The 17,483-nt window shown below is 41.7% G+C and overlaps 2 protein-coding genes across 3 annotated transcripts; one reads left to right on the top strand and one right to left on the bottom strand.

The window, feature by feature from the left end:
• The first annotated feature begins 9 nt into the window (after positions 1-9).
• Positions 10-13,576, top strand: LOC311141593 (serine/threonine-protein kinase Chk2-like). Its single transcript, XM_084176965.1, has 15 exons — positions 10-112; positions 648-911; positions 1,935-2,059; positions 2,162-2,294; positions 2,481-2,571; positions 2,673-2,772; positions 2,861-2,914; positions 6,708-6,772; positions 6,946-7,045; positions 7,644-7,730; positions 7,959-8,122; positions 10,816-10,934; positions 12,669-12,754; positions 12,897-12,989; positions 13,249-13,576. Exons 2-15 carry the CDS (start codon positions 674-676, stop codon positions 13,333-13,335), a joined length of 1,542 nt encoding a protein of 513 aa, XP_084033091.1. The 5' UTR covers positions 10-112; positions 648-673; the 3' UTR covers positions 13,336-13,576.
• Positions 13,577-14,200: 624 nt separating this feature from the next.
• On the bottom strand, positions 14,201-16,263 carry LOC311141196 (glutathione S-transferase theta-1-like). 2 transcript variants are annotated; one of them, XM_084176456.1, is made up of 5 exons: positions 16,056-16,260; positions 15,481-15,568; positions 15,238-15,388; positions 14,875-15,051; positions 14,201-14,685 (listed from the first exon to the last, which is right to left on the bottom strand). In XM_084176456.1, the coding sequence occupies exons 1-5, from the start codon at positions 16,177-16,179 to the stop codon at positions 14,539-14,541; spliced, it is 687 nt and encodes a 228-aa protein (XP_084032582.1). In that variant the 5' UTR covers positions 16,180-16,260; the 3' UTR covers positions 14,201-14,538. The 2 variants fall into 2 exon arrangements, with proteins under 2 accessions (XP_084032582.1, XP_084032583.1); XM_084176457.1 differs by having other exon boundaries at positions 14,445-14,685; positions 15,238-15,358; positions 16,056-16,263.
• Between the last annotated feature and the right edge of the window lie 1,220 nt (positions 16,264-17,483).

The following is a 17,483-nucleotide window of genomic DNA, read 5'->3' on the forward strand; positions in this document are numbered from 1 at the left end:
TTGCTAAGATTCGGGTGACGTGTAAGGAAAAACAAACAACATTTCCCATGAGTCTCTAGAGATACGATTTCCCCGGCAAATGTACACGTGCTGCGAATAATTCGAAATCCCGGTAAGTGTAAAAGTGTATTTAAATGGTAATTCTTATAAATGTCATAATGTTTAAAATATTGTTCAGTTGCACACACTATAGCTAGCAAGTCGTCACATTTCTTCGGCTACCAAACAACCACTTAATTTCGCTGAGGTGCTAGCTAGCTACGGAAATGGGGACACCTGTGAAACTGATTTAGTTTTGCACTAGTTATTCATGTTTGGTGAGGATACCTCGCAGGACAGGTTACCAGATAACACTACGCACTGATAGCAAGAAACTATAAACAAGAAACGTATTTGTAAATAGATGGAGCATGTTGAATCAATTCCACTTAACTTAAGGAGTTGCCAAGATCATGGATTCTCCAGACACCGCACATAATCATTCGTTGATATCATTCAATCATGCATTCATATTCATACTGCACGGCTTAGTATTCCCCCATGCAAGTTATATGAGGACTTTGCTTAGTTTACGGATGTGGGGCACATTGTTTGGAAAATTGAAAGATGTGAAGATAACCTGAGTGGTGTGTTATTTACTTTTATAGACCCAGACAGAGGAGAAATATTGGCCATGTCCCAGGAGAAGCCAGACGCTGGCAGCCAGACCCAGTCGCAGCCTCAGACCCAGTCCCAGAGTGGCTCCAGCTCCTCCTCTGCTCCAGGCTCCGCCAGCCAGTCATCCTCTGGGTCAGGCACGGTCAGTTCAGTGGACACCATCCCTGTTAGGGACCTGGGCTCCATACCAGAGGAGCCAGAGCCACAGCCCTGGGGCCTCCTGCTGCCTATGCAGAGAGGCTTCAGAGCCTACAGTGAGTGCAACAACCACATGACGTGCCCCTGTTATCTGGGTGGTTAGGATACCTTTAGGCAGTGAATACTGGGGGAGTTTAGTTGATTAAACGTTTTGCTACAGTTTGTACTGAACAACACGTTTTCCCACAATGGTGCGGGAACATAATTTGAGGTATGTTTCATCCCATTTGGTGGGTGTGGTGGAGTGTGACCAGGGCCCGGTTTCTCAAAGCATCTTAAGGCTAAGTTCACCGTTAGAACCTTCATAGGAGCATTGTTAAATCCCTGAGCTGTTTCCCAAAACATTATTATCGTTGCACTTGAAAACTTCCTATTTTGCTACTTGTAGGCTACTGTCTGTAATTAATCAATATATTTAATGATGTGTAGCCTAACTTGTGGGCAATGATGTCCCAAAGCAGTGATTTTAGTGCATTTTTATTGGGTAAGCATTAGAATAAGCCACTTCAATATTTGCAGCCATAGGTGGTAATATCTCTCTAGGAGCTGATCTGTCGTTAGTATTGTGAAATAATTATAATGTTAAGGTAAGATTTGAATGAAGAAGGCTGATCTGAGAGCAGCGCTCCCTTTCTTTCTATCCAACAACGCACTTAGCGACCGTTTTCTCTGTGTGGTGTTTTGGGAAACGGATGTTGCATCTTCGTCCATTGTGGGAAAGATGCATCATTAAAACACTCGTAAGCCTAAAAGTTCCATCGCTATCGGGAAACCGGGCCCTGATCAAAAACAGTGTGACCATTTGAAATCGTAAAACTACTGCAGCAGCACACTGTACAAAATCGTCCTCTGAGCCACCATAATCAGTAATCACAATGTTCTTCAACTGGTCTTTCAGATCAGTAGCATTTCCGTTCATTTAAACACTGCGCAACGTTGTGTCCTGCTGAAAGTGGCCCATGTGGATACTGTGTGTGTGAGAGATTTTTAGTATTTCTCAACTAGCACTAGCATCTATGTGTATTCTCTTCTCTTAGCCTCTATTGAAGTGATGGTGTTAGTTTTACTTTTTCCCCCAGACTGTGTTGAAGACTACGCTTGGTTTGGCCGGCACACTAAATGTAACTATTGCTTTGACGTCCCCATACTGAGGAAATCATCCAGATTTGCTGCATACAGCAATAAACATTTTAGGATATTCCGAGTAGGTCTATTCATTTTTCACAAATATCTATTTTATTTAAGGAAGTCCATTGTTTTGTTCATCAGTGTGCTCTGTAATGACGGTCAGATCTTTACGTTGCAGGAGAAGAACATTGTCTATGTCTTTGACAACAGTAACAATGGCACGTTTGTTGACGGTAAAATTATTGGACAAGGAAAAATGTTGCCGCTAGCGAACAATGCAGTGTTGTCCCTTGCTGAAGAACGCCACAAAGGTACCCTTGTTTCAGAGGTTTATTTCAATTAATTTCTGTTTAATCACTGATACTTAAATAGCAGCCAGGAGGCCCTATCCAGCATGCTATTATATTCCATGTAGCTCTAAACATTAAGTATATGGCATCATTCCCTTACTCGTTGCATTAATAATAAATTAAACTGATTGTTTCTCCCTTCATTAGTGTTTGTGTTCATTGATCTCATGGCGGATGAACAGTCCAACTTACCCAAAGAGTTAAGTGAGAAATACCTGATCACCAAAAAGATTGGAGTGTAAGTGAGTATTTTAACATGTGTATTTTACTAAATCTTGTTACTCATATGATTTTGTTTTGAATTACAGAATAACATTCTAATATGATTTGTTATACCAGTGGTGTGTGCGGGGAAGTGAAACTGGCATTTGAGAGGGCCACTTGCAAAAAGGTGGCCGTGAAGACTATCAACAAGAAGGACTTCCCGGCATCTGTTGGCGTAAGTCTTATCACCATTTTCCTCCTGTTCTAGTTTATGAATACTAGCTACTGCAATAAATGTAGCAGTCATCCTTGTTCAATTATAGACTGCCACACGAAGTGCAGAACGAGAGATCCAGATCCTTCAAAAGATTGACCATGTAAGTATTGTCATTTCTAATAGCCTATTTACAGTTGAAGTCGGAAGTTTACATACACCGTAGCCAAATACATTTAAACTCAGTTTTTCACAATTCCTGACATTTAATCCTAGTAAATATTCCCCGTCTTAGGTCAGTGAGGATCACCACTTTATTTTAAGAATGTGAAATGTCAGAATAATAGTAGAGAGTGATTTATTTCAGCTTTTATTTCTTTCATCACATTCCCAGTGGGTCAGAAGTTTACATACACTCAATTAGTATTTGGTACCCTGTAGCTCAGTTGGTAGAGCATGGCGCTTGCAACGCCAGGGTTGTGGGTTCCTTTCCCACGGGGGGCCAGTATGAGAAAACATTTATGCACTCACTAACTGTAAATCGCTCTGAATTAGAGCGTCTGCTAAATTACTAAAATGTAAATGTAAAATGTATTTGGTAGCATTGCCTTTACATTGTTTATCTTGGGTCAAATGTTTCGGGTAGCCTTCCACAAGCTTCCCTCAATAAGTTGGGTGAATTTTGGCCCATTCCTCCTGACAGAGCTGGTGTAACTGAGTCAGGTTTGTAGGCCTCCTTGCTCGCACACGCTTTTTCAGTTCTGCCCACAAATGTTCTATAGGATTGAGGTCAGGGCTTTGTGATGGCCACTCCAATACCTTGACTTTGTTGTCCATAAGCCATTTTGCCACAACTTTGGAAGTATGCTTGGGGTCATTGTCCATTTGGAAGACCCATTTGCGACCAAGCTTTAACTTCCTGACTGATGTCTTGAGATGTTGCTTCAATATATCCACATAATTTTCCTTCCTCATGATGTCATATATTTTGTGAAGTGCACCAGTCCCTCCTGCAGCAAAGCACCCCCACAGCATGATGCTGCCATCCCCGTGCTTCACGGGTGGGATGGTGTTCTTCAGCTTGCAAGCATCCCCCTTTTTCCTCCAAACATAACGATGGTCATTATGGCCAAACAGTTCTATTTTTGTTTCATCAGACCAGAGGACATTTCTCCAAAAAGTACGATCTTTGTCCCCATGTGCAGTTACAAACCGTAGTCTGGCTTTTTTATGGCGGTTTTGGAGCAGTGACTTCTTCCTTGCTGAACGGCCTTTCAGGTTATGTCGAGATTGGACTCGTTTTACTGTGGATATAGATACTTTTGTACCTGTTTCCTCCAGCATCTTCACAAGGTCCTTTGCTGTTGTTCTGGGATTGATTTGCACTTTTCTCACTAAAGTACAGTTGTGGTCAAAAGTTTTGAGAATGACACAAATACTAATATTCACAAAGTCTGCTGCCTCAGTTTTGATGATGGCAATTTGCATACACTCCAGAATGTCATGAAGAGTTAACAGATGAATTGCAATTAATTGCAAAGTCCCTTTTTGCCATGAAAATGAACTTAATCCCCAAAAAACATTTCCACTGCATTTCAGCCCTGCCACAAAAGGACCAGCTGCCATCATGTCAGTGATTCTCTCGTTAACACAGGTGAGTGTTGACGAGGACAAGGCTGGAGGTCACTCGGTCATGCTGATTGAGTTAGAATAACAGACTTAAAAAGGAGGGTGGTGCTTGAAATCATTGTTCTTCCTCTGTTAACCATGGTTACCTGCAAGGAAACACGTGCCGTCATCATTGCTTTGCACAAAAAGGGCTTCACAGGCAAGGATATTGCTGCTAGTAAGATTGCACCTAAATCAACCATTTATCGGATCATCAAGGAGAGAGGTTCAATTGTTGTGAAGAAGGCGTCAGGGCACCCAAGAAAGTCCAGCAAGCGCCAGGACCGTCTCCTAAAGTTGATTCAGCTGCGGGATTGGGGCACCACCAGTGCAGAGCTTGCTCAGGAATGGCAGCAGGCAGGTGTGAGTGCATATGCACCCACAGTGAGGCGAAGACTTTTGGAGGATGGCCTGGTGTCAAGAAGGGCAGCAAAGAAGCCACTTCTCTCCAGGAAAAACATCAGGGACAGACTGATATTCTGCAAAAGGTACAGGGATTGGACTGCTGAGGACTGGGGTAAAGTCATTTTCTCTGATGAATCCCCTTTCCGATTGTTTGGGGCATCCGGAAAACACCTTGTCTGGAGAAGACAAGGTGAGCACTATCATCAGTCCTGTGTCATGCCAACAGTAAAGCATCCTGAGACCATTCATGTGTGGGGTTGCTTCTCAGCCAAGGGAGTGGGCTCACTCACAATTTTGCCTAAGAACACAGCCATGAATAAAGAATGGTACCAACACATCCTCCGAGAGCAACTTCTCCCAACCATCCAAGAACAGTTTGGTGATGACCAATGCCTTTTCCAGCATGATGGAGCACCTTGCCATAAGGCAAAAGTGATAACTAAGTGGCTCGGGGAACAAAACATCGACATTTTGGGTCCATGGCCAGGAAAATCCCCAGACCTTAATCCCATTGAGAACTTGTGGTCGATCCTCAAGAGGCAGGTGGACAAACAAAAACCCACAAATTCTGACAAACTCCAAACATTGATTATGCAAGAATGGGCTGCCTTCAGTCAGGATGTGGCCCAGAAGTTAATTGACAGCATGCCAGGGCGGATTGCAGAGGTCTTGAAAAAGAAGGGTCAACACTGCAAATATTGACTCTTTGCATAAACTTAATGTAATTGTCAATAAAAGCCTTTGCCACTTATGGAATGCTTGTAATTATACTTCAGTGTAACATCTGACAAAAATATCTCATAACACTGAAGCAGCGAACTTTGTGAAGACCAATACTTGTGTCATTCTCAACTTTTAACCACGACTGTACGTTCATCTCTAGGAGACAGAACGCGTCTCCTTCCTGAGCGGTATGACGGCTGCGTGGTCCCATGGTGTTTATACTTGCGTACTATTGTTTGTACAGATGATCGTGGTACCTTCAGGCGTTTGGAAATTGTTCCCAAGGATGAACCAGACTTGTGGAGGTTTTTTTCTGAGGTCTTGGCTGATTTTCTTTTGATTTTCCCATGATGTCAAGCAAAGAGGCACTGGGTTTGAAGGTAGGCTTTGAAATACATCCACAGGTACACCTCCAATTGACTCAAATTATGTCAATTAGCCTATCAGAAGCTTCTAAAGCCATGACATAATTTTCTGGAATTTTCCAAGCTGTTTAAAGGCACAGTCAACTTAGTGTATGTAAACTTCTGACCCACTGGAATTGTGATACAGTGAATTATAAGTGAAATAATCTGTCTGTAAACAATTGTTGGAAAAATTACTTGTGTCATGCACAAAGTAGATATCCTACCCGACTTGCCAAAACTATAGTTTGTTAACAAGAAATTTGTGGAGTGGTTGAAAAACTAGTTTTAATGACTCCAACCTAAGTGTATGTAAACTTCCGACTTCAACTGTATATCTCAAACTTATTATGCTGTAATAACTGCCAAGGAGCCTAGTAAAGCAATGGCTCTTTTACATTTACATTTTAGTAATTTAGCAGACGCTCTTATCCAGAGCGACTTACAGGAGTAATTAGGGTTAAGTGCCTTGCTCAAGGGCACATCGACAGATTTGTCAGCTCGGGGATTAGAACCAGCGACCTTTCGGTTACTGGCACAGCGCTATTAACCACTAAGCTACCTGCCGCCATGTCCAACAATGTTTTCTTCCCTGGGGTAATGAAATGCCATAGAAGTAGTCATTTTCAACGTATGTTTTCTACTGGACAAAGCCACAGACATCACACTTTTCTACCACTTTGTATCAAAAAGTCCTCTAGTATTTGCCAGCTATTTTTCTATGTGTGTGTAACTTTTGCCTCCTGTCTTTTCCAGCCATGTCTGATCAAAACAAAAGACTTCTTCCAAACAGATGACTCATACTACATTGTTTTAGAGCTGTGAGTTTAGTGTTTCATTCACGCAGCCACTTTTTTTTATCAATGAGAAACATAATTTGTGTGGCGTGTAATATTTTCTATAGCCCTCCTCAGAAGTATAATTGTCACAAGCATAGTATTTCCCTTCCCTTTGTTTTATACCGTTTCAACTGATAGCATGTGTTGTGTTTCAGCATGGAGGGTGGAGAACTCTACGACAGGGTCAAAAGCAAGCAACAGATCGAGGAGCCAATTGCCAAGCTATATTTTTACCAGATGTTGAAAGCAGTAGAGGTGGGTGGGTTGATGTATTTTCAATTTTTTTCATTAGAATTTTTAGAAGAGTGATATTTAGGATTTGCCTGACGACTCACACTGAATTCTTCCGCTGCTCTATCGATTTCTACATACTTCAGTCTGAATCTGCCATCATTGAAGTCATTTGTGGTGACGAGGGGTGTTGTACAAAACAAAGTCATCAGCAATTGTATCGTCTAACCAATCAGAGTATCAAAGCCAATTACACATTTTCAAACGTCACTACCCATGTGTTCTGGCTCTGGCCCAACGCATCGATTTCTGGGACCAATCAGACGGTCTGAATGTGTTCGCATTCTAGAAGGGTCGGGGAGGGATTCAAATCCAGACTCATTGAGGAGAAGAAACAAACGCTCGTGGGCGTGGCATTTGGCTGGAGGAATGAGTCTGGGTAGCCATGCAAATTCATGGTAGGATTTATGAAATATGTTCCGGTGTGATGTGCTAATGTTGAAATGTCAAAATACGCCATACCTTTACACATCATCTTGTTTTATACTGGAGATACTTAATGTTGCTTGAGTAGATATTCAACTGCTTCCTTATGCTTGTTTATCTTGCAATCCTCCACTAGTACCTTCACAACAATGGCATCATCCACAGAGACCTCAAACCTGAAAATGTGCTGCTTTCGTCTCACGACGATGTTTGCGTCATCAAGGTAAGGTTTCTCAAATCCCAATGTGGGTATTTCTTCCACAGTGAATGATCATGGTAGATCAAGAGTACGTGAGGGTAGATAAAGTTATCCACTTAAATTCATTGCCCTCCTGAAGCGGACCTCTAGACATACTAGATCTGGAGAACAGGAAAAAACTAAAAGCTTGGTTGAATAGCCTCACTGAAGTGAAGAGTTACAGGCCTCCCGCTCTCTCTTTCTATGTGACAGATCACAGACTTTAATCAGTCCAAGATACTGGAGGAGTCTGCCCTGATGAGGACCCTTTGTGGAACACCCACATACCTGGCACCAGAGGTGTTTACGGACGCAATCACTGTGGGCTACAGCAGGGCTGTAGATGCCTGGAGTTTAGGGGTCGTCCTGTTTGTGTGGTAGGGATCCATGCACCTGATGCCAGGATCACAGACATAACAGTGCTGCTTGCTCTGACTGTAGTAGATATACAGGACTGTCAGCTTTAATTTGAGGGTATTTTCATCCATATCGGGTGAACAGTTTAGAAATTACAACAATTGTTGTACATAGTCCTCCCATTTTAGGGGACCAAAAGTATTGGGACAAATTCACTTATGTGAGTAGTCAAAAGTTTAGTATTTGGTCCCATATTTATAGCACGCAACGATTACATCAAGATTGTGACTCTACAAACTTGTTGGATGCATTTACTGTTTGTTTTGGTTGTGTTTCAGATTATTTTGTGCCCAATAGAAATGAATGGTAAATGATGTAGTGTGTCATTTTGGAGTCACTTTTATTGTAAAAAAGAATAGAATGTTTCTAAACACTTCTACATTAATGTGGATGCTACCATGATTACGGATAGTTAGGTACAGTGGGGAGAACAAGTATTTGATACACTGCCGATTTTGCAGGTTTTCCTACTTACAAAGCATGTAGAGGTATGTAATTTTTATCATAGGTACACTTCAACTGTGAGAGACGGAATCTAAAACAAGAATCCAGAAAATCACATTGTATGATTTTTAAGTAATTAATTTGCATTTTATTGCATGACATAAGTATTTGATCACCTACCAACCAGTAAGAATTCCGGCTCTCACAGACCTGTTAGTTTTTCTTTAAGAAGCCCTCCTGTTCTACACTCATTACCTTTATTAACTGCACCTGTTTGAACTCGTTACCTGTATAAAAGACACCTGTCCACACACTCAATCAAACAGACTCCAACCTCTCCACAATGGCCAAGACCAGAGAGCTGTGTAAGGACTTCAGGAATAAAATTGTAGACCTGCACAAGGCTGGGATGGGCTACAGGACAATAGGCAAGCTGTTTGGTGAGAAGGCAACAACTGTTGGCGCAATTATTAGAAAATGGAAGAAGTTCAAGATGACGGTCAATCAACCTCAGTCTGGGGCTCCATGCAAGATCTCACCTCGTGGGGCATCAATGATCATGAGGAAGGTGAGGGATCAGCCCAGAAATACACGGCAGGACCTGGTCAATGACCTGAAGAGAGCTGGGACCACAGTCTAAAAAAACAACATTAGTAACACACTACGCCGTCATGGATTAAAATCCTGCAGCGCACGCAAGGTCCCCCTGCTCAAGCCAGCGCATGTCCAGGCCCATCTGAAGTTTGCCAATGACCATCTGGATGATCCAGAGGAGGAATGGGAGAAGGTAATGTGGTCTGATGAGACAAAAATAGAGCTTTTTGGTCTAAACTCCACTCGCCGTGTTTGGAGGAAGAAGAAGGATGAGTACAACCCCAAGAACACCATCCCAACCATGAAGCATGGAGATGGAAACATCATTCTTTGGGGATGCTTTTCTGTAAAGGGGACAAGACGACTGCACCGTATTGAGGGGAGGATGAATGGGGCCATGTATCGCGAGATCTTGGCCAACAACCTCCTTCCCTCAGTAAGAGCATTGAAGATGGGTCGTGGCTGGGTCTTCCAGCATGACAACGACCCGAAACACACAGCCAGGGCAACTAAGGAATAGCTCTGTAAGAAGCATCTCAAGGTCCTGGAGTGGCCTAGCCAGTCTCCAGACCTGAACCCAATAGAAAATCTTTGGAGGGGGCTGAAAGTCTGTATCGCCCAGCGACAGCCCCGAAACCTGAAGGATCTGGAGAAGGTCTGTATGCAGGTGTGTGCAAACCTGGTCAAGACCTACAGGAAACGTATGATCTCTGTAATTGCAAACAAAGGTTTCTGTACCAAATATAAAGTTCTGCTTTTCTGATGTATCAAATACTTATGTCATGCAATAAAATGTAAATTAATTACTTAAAAATCATACAATATGATTTTCTGGATTTTTGTTTTAGATTCCGTCTCACAGTTGAAGTGTACCTATGATAAAAATTACAGACCTCTACATGCTTTGTAAGTAGGAAAATCTGCAAAATCGGCAGTGTATCAAATACTTGTTCTCCCCACTGTATATCCGTAATCATGGTAGCATCCACATTAATTTAGTAGTGTTTAGAAACATATTATATTCTTATTTACAATAAAAGTGACTCCAAAATGACACACTACATTATTTACCATTCATTTCTATTGGGCACAAAATAATCTGAAACGCAAACAGCAAATGCATCCAACAAGTTTGTAGAGTCACAAGCTTGATGTAATCATTGCGTGCTAGGAATATTGGACTAAATACTCAACTTTGGACTACTTCAATACACATAAGTGAGTTTGTCCCCTAAAATAGGGCGACTATGTACAAAAAGTGCTGTAATTTCTAAACGGTTCACACAATATGGAAGAAAAAACCCTCAAATTAAAACTGACAGTCTGCACACGTTAAACCCATAGTCATTGTGTCATTTGAAATCTAAAGTGCTGGAGTACGTACAGAGCGCACCCCCCAAAAAAGTGTCACTATCCCAATAATTTTGTTGCAACTTTAAATGTTTCCAGGTTTATCAGTGTACAAAGGGCATTGTAATGCAATTATTTCAGTCCCTTTTGTAAATAACTTGAGCCAAGTTTACTTTTCAACAGCACACAAAGTTTTCCTGTTCACAGTTTCACTTATAAGTGTTCAGACTTTTAAATGTGAAGTTTACTTCTCTGCCCCTCACAGCTTGGCAGGCTATCCCCCATTCTACCCTAATGCACGAACTGGTTTGTCAGTCAGGGATCAGATCACGCAGGGAATTTATACATTCATTCCATCAAAATGGGACGGTATCTCCGATGATGGTAAGGGACTAATGTAAATCCTCATCAAAATGACATAAAAATGTACTGCATGCATGTTGTCGTGACGTGACTTTCATTATTGTGATGACTATTATTTATCAAATAATTACCTACTATGTTTAATTGTTACTAGATTAAATTAATCATGTAACAATTAACTAATTAGGAATTTGGGGCACCACGGGAAAAGTTGTTTAACGAGTTACCGTTTTCCGAATTAACTCTAAAGAGATCTAGATATCTCTTATCATTTAACAGTCATTTATTAATCATTTACATCAGTCTCATTCTGAGACGTAGGCTCTTTAAGTCTGCTCGAACCCGGGTCTTACTGATCATTCCGTACCACACAAATTGATTTAAATTATTTATTTACACATCTAATTAAAAATGATAACACAAGATACAAACACGTACACGGTATAGGTAGGGATTAGAAACTTAATACAATGAAAAATGGGACACTAGCGGACTAACACAATATGACACTTGTTACAAAAGATGGCGAGTTAAAGAGCGGGAGCGGAACTACTTTGCCCGGAACTGCCGCCCGTTTGGGAAGAAAAACAGTGCATGTATTTACGTGTTGGAGGTCTTCGTTGTGTATCTCTGTTGGACACAGGCCTTCGTGGGAAGGGGTCGATTGGGCCTTCTCTTTCGGATGGCCTTTTAGATGCAAGGCTCAGATTGTCCACAAGAGGTCACAATGTCCTTCTTTTTAGTTGTCTGTTTACTTTCACTCGTTCTGGAAGTGGTCTTCTGAGGACTGCTTAGCCGTGTCGATGATCCCCTGTGGGGTGATGAGAGCAGTGTAGTAGACGATGGTTTGAAAAGAGTAATGGTCCCACTTAAATTCACCTTCTTAGATACAGTACTTAGAACAGCTACTCGTAACATTGATTGTTAATGGAGGCAACTTTGTCGTCTTCACCTCGTTGATTTTCAGGGTCGGGACCAATATGGACAAAAGCTGCAGCTTGAGGTCCGTCTGATCTGATAATTCTTATCTCATTCTTTTATGCACTCTGGTAAAGAGGGGCGTTTCCGTCATACTGACACGCTCTCTGAGCTCCCTCGGGCGTGGCTAGTTACGAGGCAAAAGTATTATCATCACTATGATTTTGTTAGAAAGCTAAAATCACATTCCTATCTTCACGAAAACATTGTCTTCCTCCTTGATATTTTCTACACAAGGTAAAGAATGTAAACTTGATATACACAGTGTAAAAACTCTTCAAGTCACAATGTTTTTGTTATAACGCCTTTATAAAAAATTTAATGACATCACAAAATAGACATTCATTTTCCATATTCCATTTCTCATCATTCCCAACGTTTGGATGTTGAAATATATTGTCCCAATGTTCATTGTTGGAGGTTGAAGTTTTTGGGCGGCAAAATTGTCTCTGAAACAAAGGCATTCCTTTCACCATACTAGAATGCCAGCGATAGATCCTCCTCTTCTCTAATTTATGGCAGTATTAATGTGGCACAGCCCCCTGTGGGTAAGAGGGTTGTTGTCGGCCATTTGCCAAGCTGATGTGAGACCTTTGATCCTCACCCAGGGAGAGTCATGACTATGTTTAACTCTGTCATACGTGTGCTAGAGAAAATATACATTTGAAATGGATTCCACCTGTCTTGAGTTTGTAAACAACTTATGCTACTTTACTACAGTCATATTGATAATTAAATGTTGTCCGATACTTATTTTACTTATCCTATCATGTCTAGCCAAAGACGTTGTGAAGAAACTGCTTCGAGTGGACCCCAATGCCCGCCTCACCATTGAGGAGGCTTTACAGCATCCCTGGCTGATGGTAAGGTTTATTGCCGTCTCTCATTGCCTGGCCCCAGTGCCATCAAGGCAGGTACGTTTACTACATAGTGGAAGGAGGGGGTATTTTGGGCTAGGCAGTGTTGTAAGTGGCAGCTCTCTGATCCCATCAATCTCCATCTCAGGATGAGGCAATGAAGGAGACCGCTGAAGGCATCATGTACCCCAAGGACTCCAGAGATGCCGATGCCACAGCAGACTCCGGCGATTTCACAGCAGTGAGAAATAATGTCATTCTACTACAGTAGTGTTTCCCACCCCTCTCCTGGGGGACCACTAGACAGTCCAAATTTTTGTTCTAGCCTGATTTAACTAAGCAAGTTCTTGGTGATTAGTTGAATTAGGTACGTAAGTGCAGGGCGAGAACAAAAATGTTAACTATCTGATGGTCCCCTTGGGAGAAGGTTTGCCATATGTCAATATTGTCCAGAGTATGTTGTTGCTCACAAAATTGAAGTATGTCTCTTGTTACTTTAGGCCTCAACCGGAAAGAGGTCACGAGAAGATGAGGACGAGCAGCAGCCGACAAAGAGGAGACCAGGCCCATCCACAGAGGCAACATGAGTCACATTCCACCCTCATCACCCCATTGGAGACTCCCCTGGTATTTTTCTTCTGGCAATTAGGCCTATATGAAATCAGTATATTGCCTTTTATCACGCATCACTGTAATCATTCCCACAATGTCCCTGTTAAGAATAGTACAATCAACTGAAATGTACTTGATTACTGCATGTTGAGTTCCAACTTGTGGGCACATGCAGAGCTAGCTACACATTGTTACGGTGGTGGTATGTGAATGCTTCCATACAGCAGTTATACATTAGCTAGTGTAAAGCATAGCAGGCCTATTTTCAACTAACCTGTTCTTGGCGATACTTTCGTCATTCTCGATTCGGGAGAAAAGTGTATCTTATAAATGTCAGTGTCCAGTTTCAGGTGGTTATCCAAAAAACAGATATTAAATCCACGTTTTGCACCGAGTGAGGAGTTCCCTTGCCATTTTAGCTGCATCTTGCATTTCCCAAGATCTTTGTAGGAACTAGACGTTTCTATGTGACACGGCCACGTGTAGAAGTAGATGATGGAGCGTCACAGTGCGACCAAAACAGATCTGCACACATGCAAGAGGCATTTGCATTTCTCACTCAATACAAAACGTGGATTTAATATCTGTTTGAATAAAAAAATTTGGGGGAGAACCACCTGTAACTGGACATGGACATTTATAAAATGCACTTTTCTCCCGTATCAAGAACAAAGAAAGTATCACCGAGAACAGGTTAGTTGAAAATTGGCCTGCTATGCCTTATACTAGCTAATGTGTAACGGCTGTATGGAAGCATTCACATATCGCCGCAACAATGTGGAGCTATGTCTACTGGAAATTGCCTCCCGTTTTGTAAATAATTGTTTTTGTATAAACAACTGTTATTCTCCACAGGATTTTTATTGTTGTGCATCCCATAATTCTTGACAGTTGTATATCATTAAAAAATATTATCTTTACTCTATTGAACATTTCCCATCTTCACCCCAGATCAAGGTTCTTGTTCGTAAACCTGTACCATCTAGCTACTAATTTTGCATCATATCATACAGTGGCTCATGTAAAGCACTCTGATCACTCACCCATAGAGCCTTTAAACAGAACATCAATCTCTAGGTCAACATGGACAGCACAAGCATAATCAGTGCATTCATCTGTGAGTAGTGCTGCTGTTAATCATTGTGAAAGCTTTCATATCAAACCATATTCAGATTATTTCATAGCTTGGCATTGGACCTGTCCCGGAGACGGTACAGCACTATGTGTGCCTCATCAAAAGAGTCCCCCAGCGCAGACTGGACCCGACTCTTCCAGCTCAACAGCTTGGGCCGATCCTTCAGGATGTCTCTACCGCCACCTAGGGGCTGAGAGCAAGCAGTCAATTTATTTAGGCTGAATCAGGTGATTCTGTAAATGGGTAGCATTCAGGCAATCCATAAATCTAAATATACTGTAGTAAGTGGTCAGACAGGCTGAGACCATCTTTTCAGCAGAAGTGTCTGCTTCACCCAGTGGCTGAACTCTGCTGGTGAAGTTGGTCCACTGCTCCTCACCTGCATGAGTTCACACATGGCCAGCAGGTCAGCCAGGCTGATGTCATCTCCACAGAGGAAGGGCTGCCTCTTGAGGAACATGTTCTCCAGCTTCTCCAGAGTGTCACCCAGGTCTGCTAAAGCCCTCTCCACCTTCAGTGGGTCTGTGGGCTGCCCTGTCATACGGGGCAGTAAAACCTACACCACAAAGCAGCATTGCGTGCCATCAACAACAGACAGAACATCAGCTATAACATGGTCTACTAAAGTCTATTGCATATGTGTAATATCTTGGCTGCAAAGAGATGGTGGCGGTGGGACTAGGCTACATTTCACCTGCCAACTGACATATAGCATACAATGAGTTCCATGAGCGAGCCTTACCTCCATGATAAAGACCTTGGCCGCATGTGGTCGTGTGTTAGTATGGTGCCAGGCTGTGTACTCATCCACTCTCGCCCTCCTCTCCGGGTGGCGGGGATACCAGTTACTTGGGACATTGTATCTGGTGGCCAGGTATTTTAATATGGCATCACTATAACAAGATGAGGGAGGGGAAATGTCCTTTTATTTTCCCTTTTTAAAGCCTTCAACAAGTAGGATCTGACAGTGAATCAAGAATCTTACCTCTCAGTCAGAACAAAGTCATTGTCGACCATCACAGGGACCTTCTGCATGGGATTGAGTTTTGTATACTCTGGAGTCCTATTCTCCCCTATATATATAAACAAAGTTATTGATACATGTTAATTACATTTCTTTGATGTATTGATTAATGTAGAAACAACGGAAGCCTGTCAATTGTTCATGTTTACGTCTATTGTCGATTGTGAAATAATAGCATAGATTGACTGACATTCTGAATAGCTAGGTAGGTTGCTTGCAAGTATCCTACACACTGGGGATAACTATCAACAGAGATCATGCACGCAGGCCGCAGTAGGACAAAGTTCAAGGTACAGTAGACCTACGTTCAATGCAGGACAGAGCTCTGCTTTTAAAACAAAGTATCGCTCAGTCTGTTAATAAATATATCAAACATAAATATGCATTTCCATTTAACATGAATAACCTGTGTAGTAGTAGGAACCTGGAACCTTAAGGATAAGATTGCTTGCATGTTAGCTAGATGTTCTTGGTAACGTTAGTTGTAACCCAAAGCTACGTTAGCTAGCTAGTAGCCCAGCCAGCTGTAAACTCACCTTTTCGTATCGCAACAGTTTTCACCGTGTGCGAAATTTTATTGCAGTTCAGAAATATATGTATTGCTCTACATGGTTGTGACAATAAATCTAAATACACTTCTAATGCCTTTCTACCAGCCATGATAAACGTATTTGTATTCTTAACTAGCAACTAGGTACTGTGAGCTACATTGCCACCAACTGAGTGAAAACAAAAGACGTGCAAGCGCATAACTCAGTGCGTGCAAGGCGTAATCAATGGATGGACTAGCAGCAGATTGCCCATGATCCTTTTAGATTTTATAAAAAAACACATGTTAGTATTAGAACGACAGAACAATGAGCTATACAAATATTTGTTAGAACGCTTAAAATCTAATTTCTAAGTAAATATTTGCAGGTCATACTCAATTTTGAAAAGTAGATCATATGGCTGTAAAAACAACATGAAAGTTACAAACCATCAGTTTAGTATTTGGTATTTTATTAGGATCCCATTAGCTTACTCTTCCTGGGGTCCACACAAAACATGACATAATACAGAACATTAATAGACAACACCTCAAGGACAGAACTACATCAATTTAAAACGTCACACATAGCTTACATAGCGCTCCCGAGTGGCGCAGCAGTCTTAGGCACTGCATCTCACTGCTTGAGGTGTCACTACAGACCCCCAGGTTCGATTCCAGGCTGTATCACAACCGGCGGTGATTGGGAGTCCCATAGGGCGGCGCACAATTGGCCGGTGTAAATAAGATTTTGTTCTTAACTGACTTGCCTAGTTAAATAAATAAAAATATCAGTACATACACAAAATATCTAGATCAAGTAGGAAAGATCAGTTGTGCCATGAGGTGTTGCTTTATCTGTTTTTTAAACATTTTTAACCAGGGTTGCTGTTCATTTGAGCAATCTGAGATGGAAGGGAGTTCTATGCAATCATGGCTGTATGTCTTTTTGAATTTGTTCTGGATTTGGGGACTGTGAAAAGACTCCTGGTGGTATGTCTGGTGGGGTAAGTCAGTCCTGTGTATAAGTTGACTATGCAAACAATTTGGAATTTTCAACACATTAATGTTTCTTAGAAAAACAAAAAGTGATGCAGTCAGTCTCTCCTCTACTTTTAGCCAAGAGAGACTGGCATGCATAGTATTGATATTAGCCCTCTGATTGCAGTGAATAGCAGACGTGCCGCTCTGTTCTGGGCCAGCTGCAATTTTTCTAGATCCTTCTTTACAGCACATGACCATATGACTGGGCAATAATCAAGAAAAGATAAAACTTGAGCCAGCAGGACTTGCTTTGTTGAGTGTGGTGTCAAAAAAAGTTTGAGTATCTGTACTTTCACAATATACAGTGCCTATAGAAAGTCTACACCACCTTGAACTCTTTCCACATTTTGTTGCGTTACAAAGGGAGATTGAAATAGATTTAATTGTGATT

This window comes from Coregonus lavaretus (genome assembly GCF_964263955.1).
Source record: "Coregonus lavaretus genome assembly, chromosome: 14".
NCBI classification, from domain to species: Eukaryota; Metazoa; Chordata; class Actinopteri; order Salmoniformes; family Salmonidae; genus Coregonus; species Coregonus lavaretus.

What these genes read in the sequence shown, in the direction of transcription:
- LOC311141593 (XM_084176965.1), top strand. Translation starts at nt 674, where the DNA reads ATGTCCCAGGAGAAGCCAGACGCTGGCAGCCAGACCCAGTCGCAGCCT. An exon ending in ATCACCAAAAAGATTGGAGT is followed by an intron (nt 2,572 to 2,672) that starts GTAAGTGAGTAT and finishes TTGTTATACCAG; the next exon opens with TGGTGTGTGCGGGGAAGTGA. An exon ending in AGATGTTGAAAGCAGTAGAG is followed by an intron (nt 7,046 to 7,643) that starts GTGGGTGGGTTG and finishes ATCCTCCACTAG; the next exon opens with TACCTTCACAACAATGGCAT.
- LOC311141196 (XM_084176456.1), bottom strand. Translation starts at nt 16,179, where the DNA reads ATGGCTGGTAGAAAGGCATTAGAAGTGTATTTAGATTTATTGTCACAA. An exon ending in GACTTTGTTCTGACTGAGAG is followed by an intron (nt 15,389 to 15,480) that starts GTAAGATTCTTG and finishes ATCTTGTTATAG; the next exon opens with TGATGCCATATTAAAATACC. An exon ending in CCAAGGTCTTTATCATGGAG is followed by an intron (nt 15,052 to 15,237) that starts GTAAGGCTCGCT and finishes TTTGTGGTGTAG; the next exon opens with GTTTTACTGCCCCGTATGAC.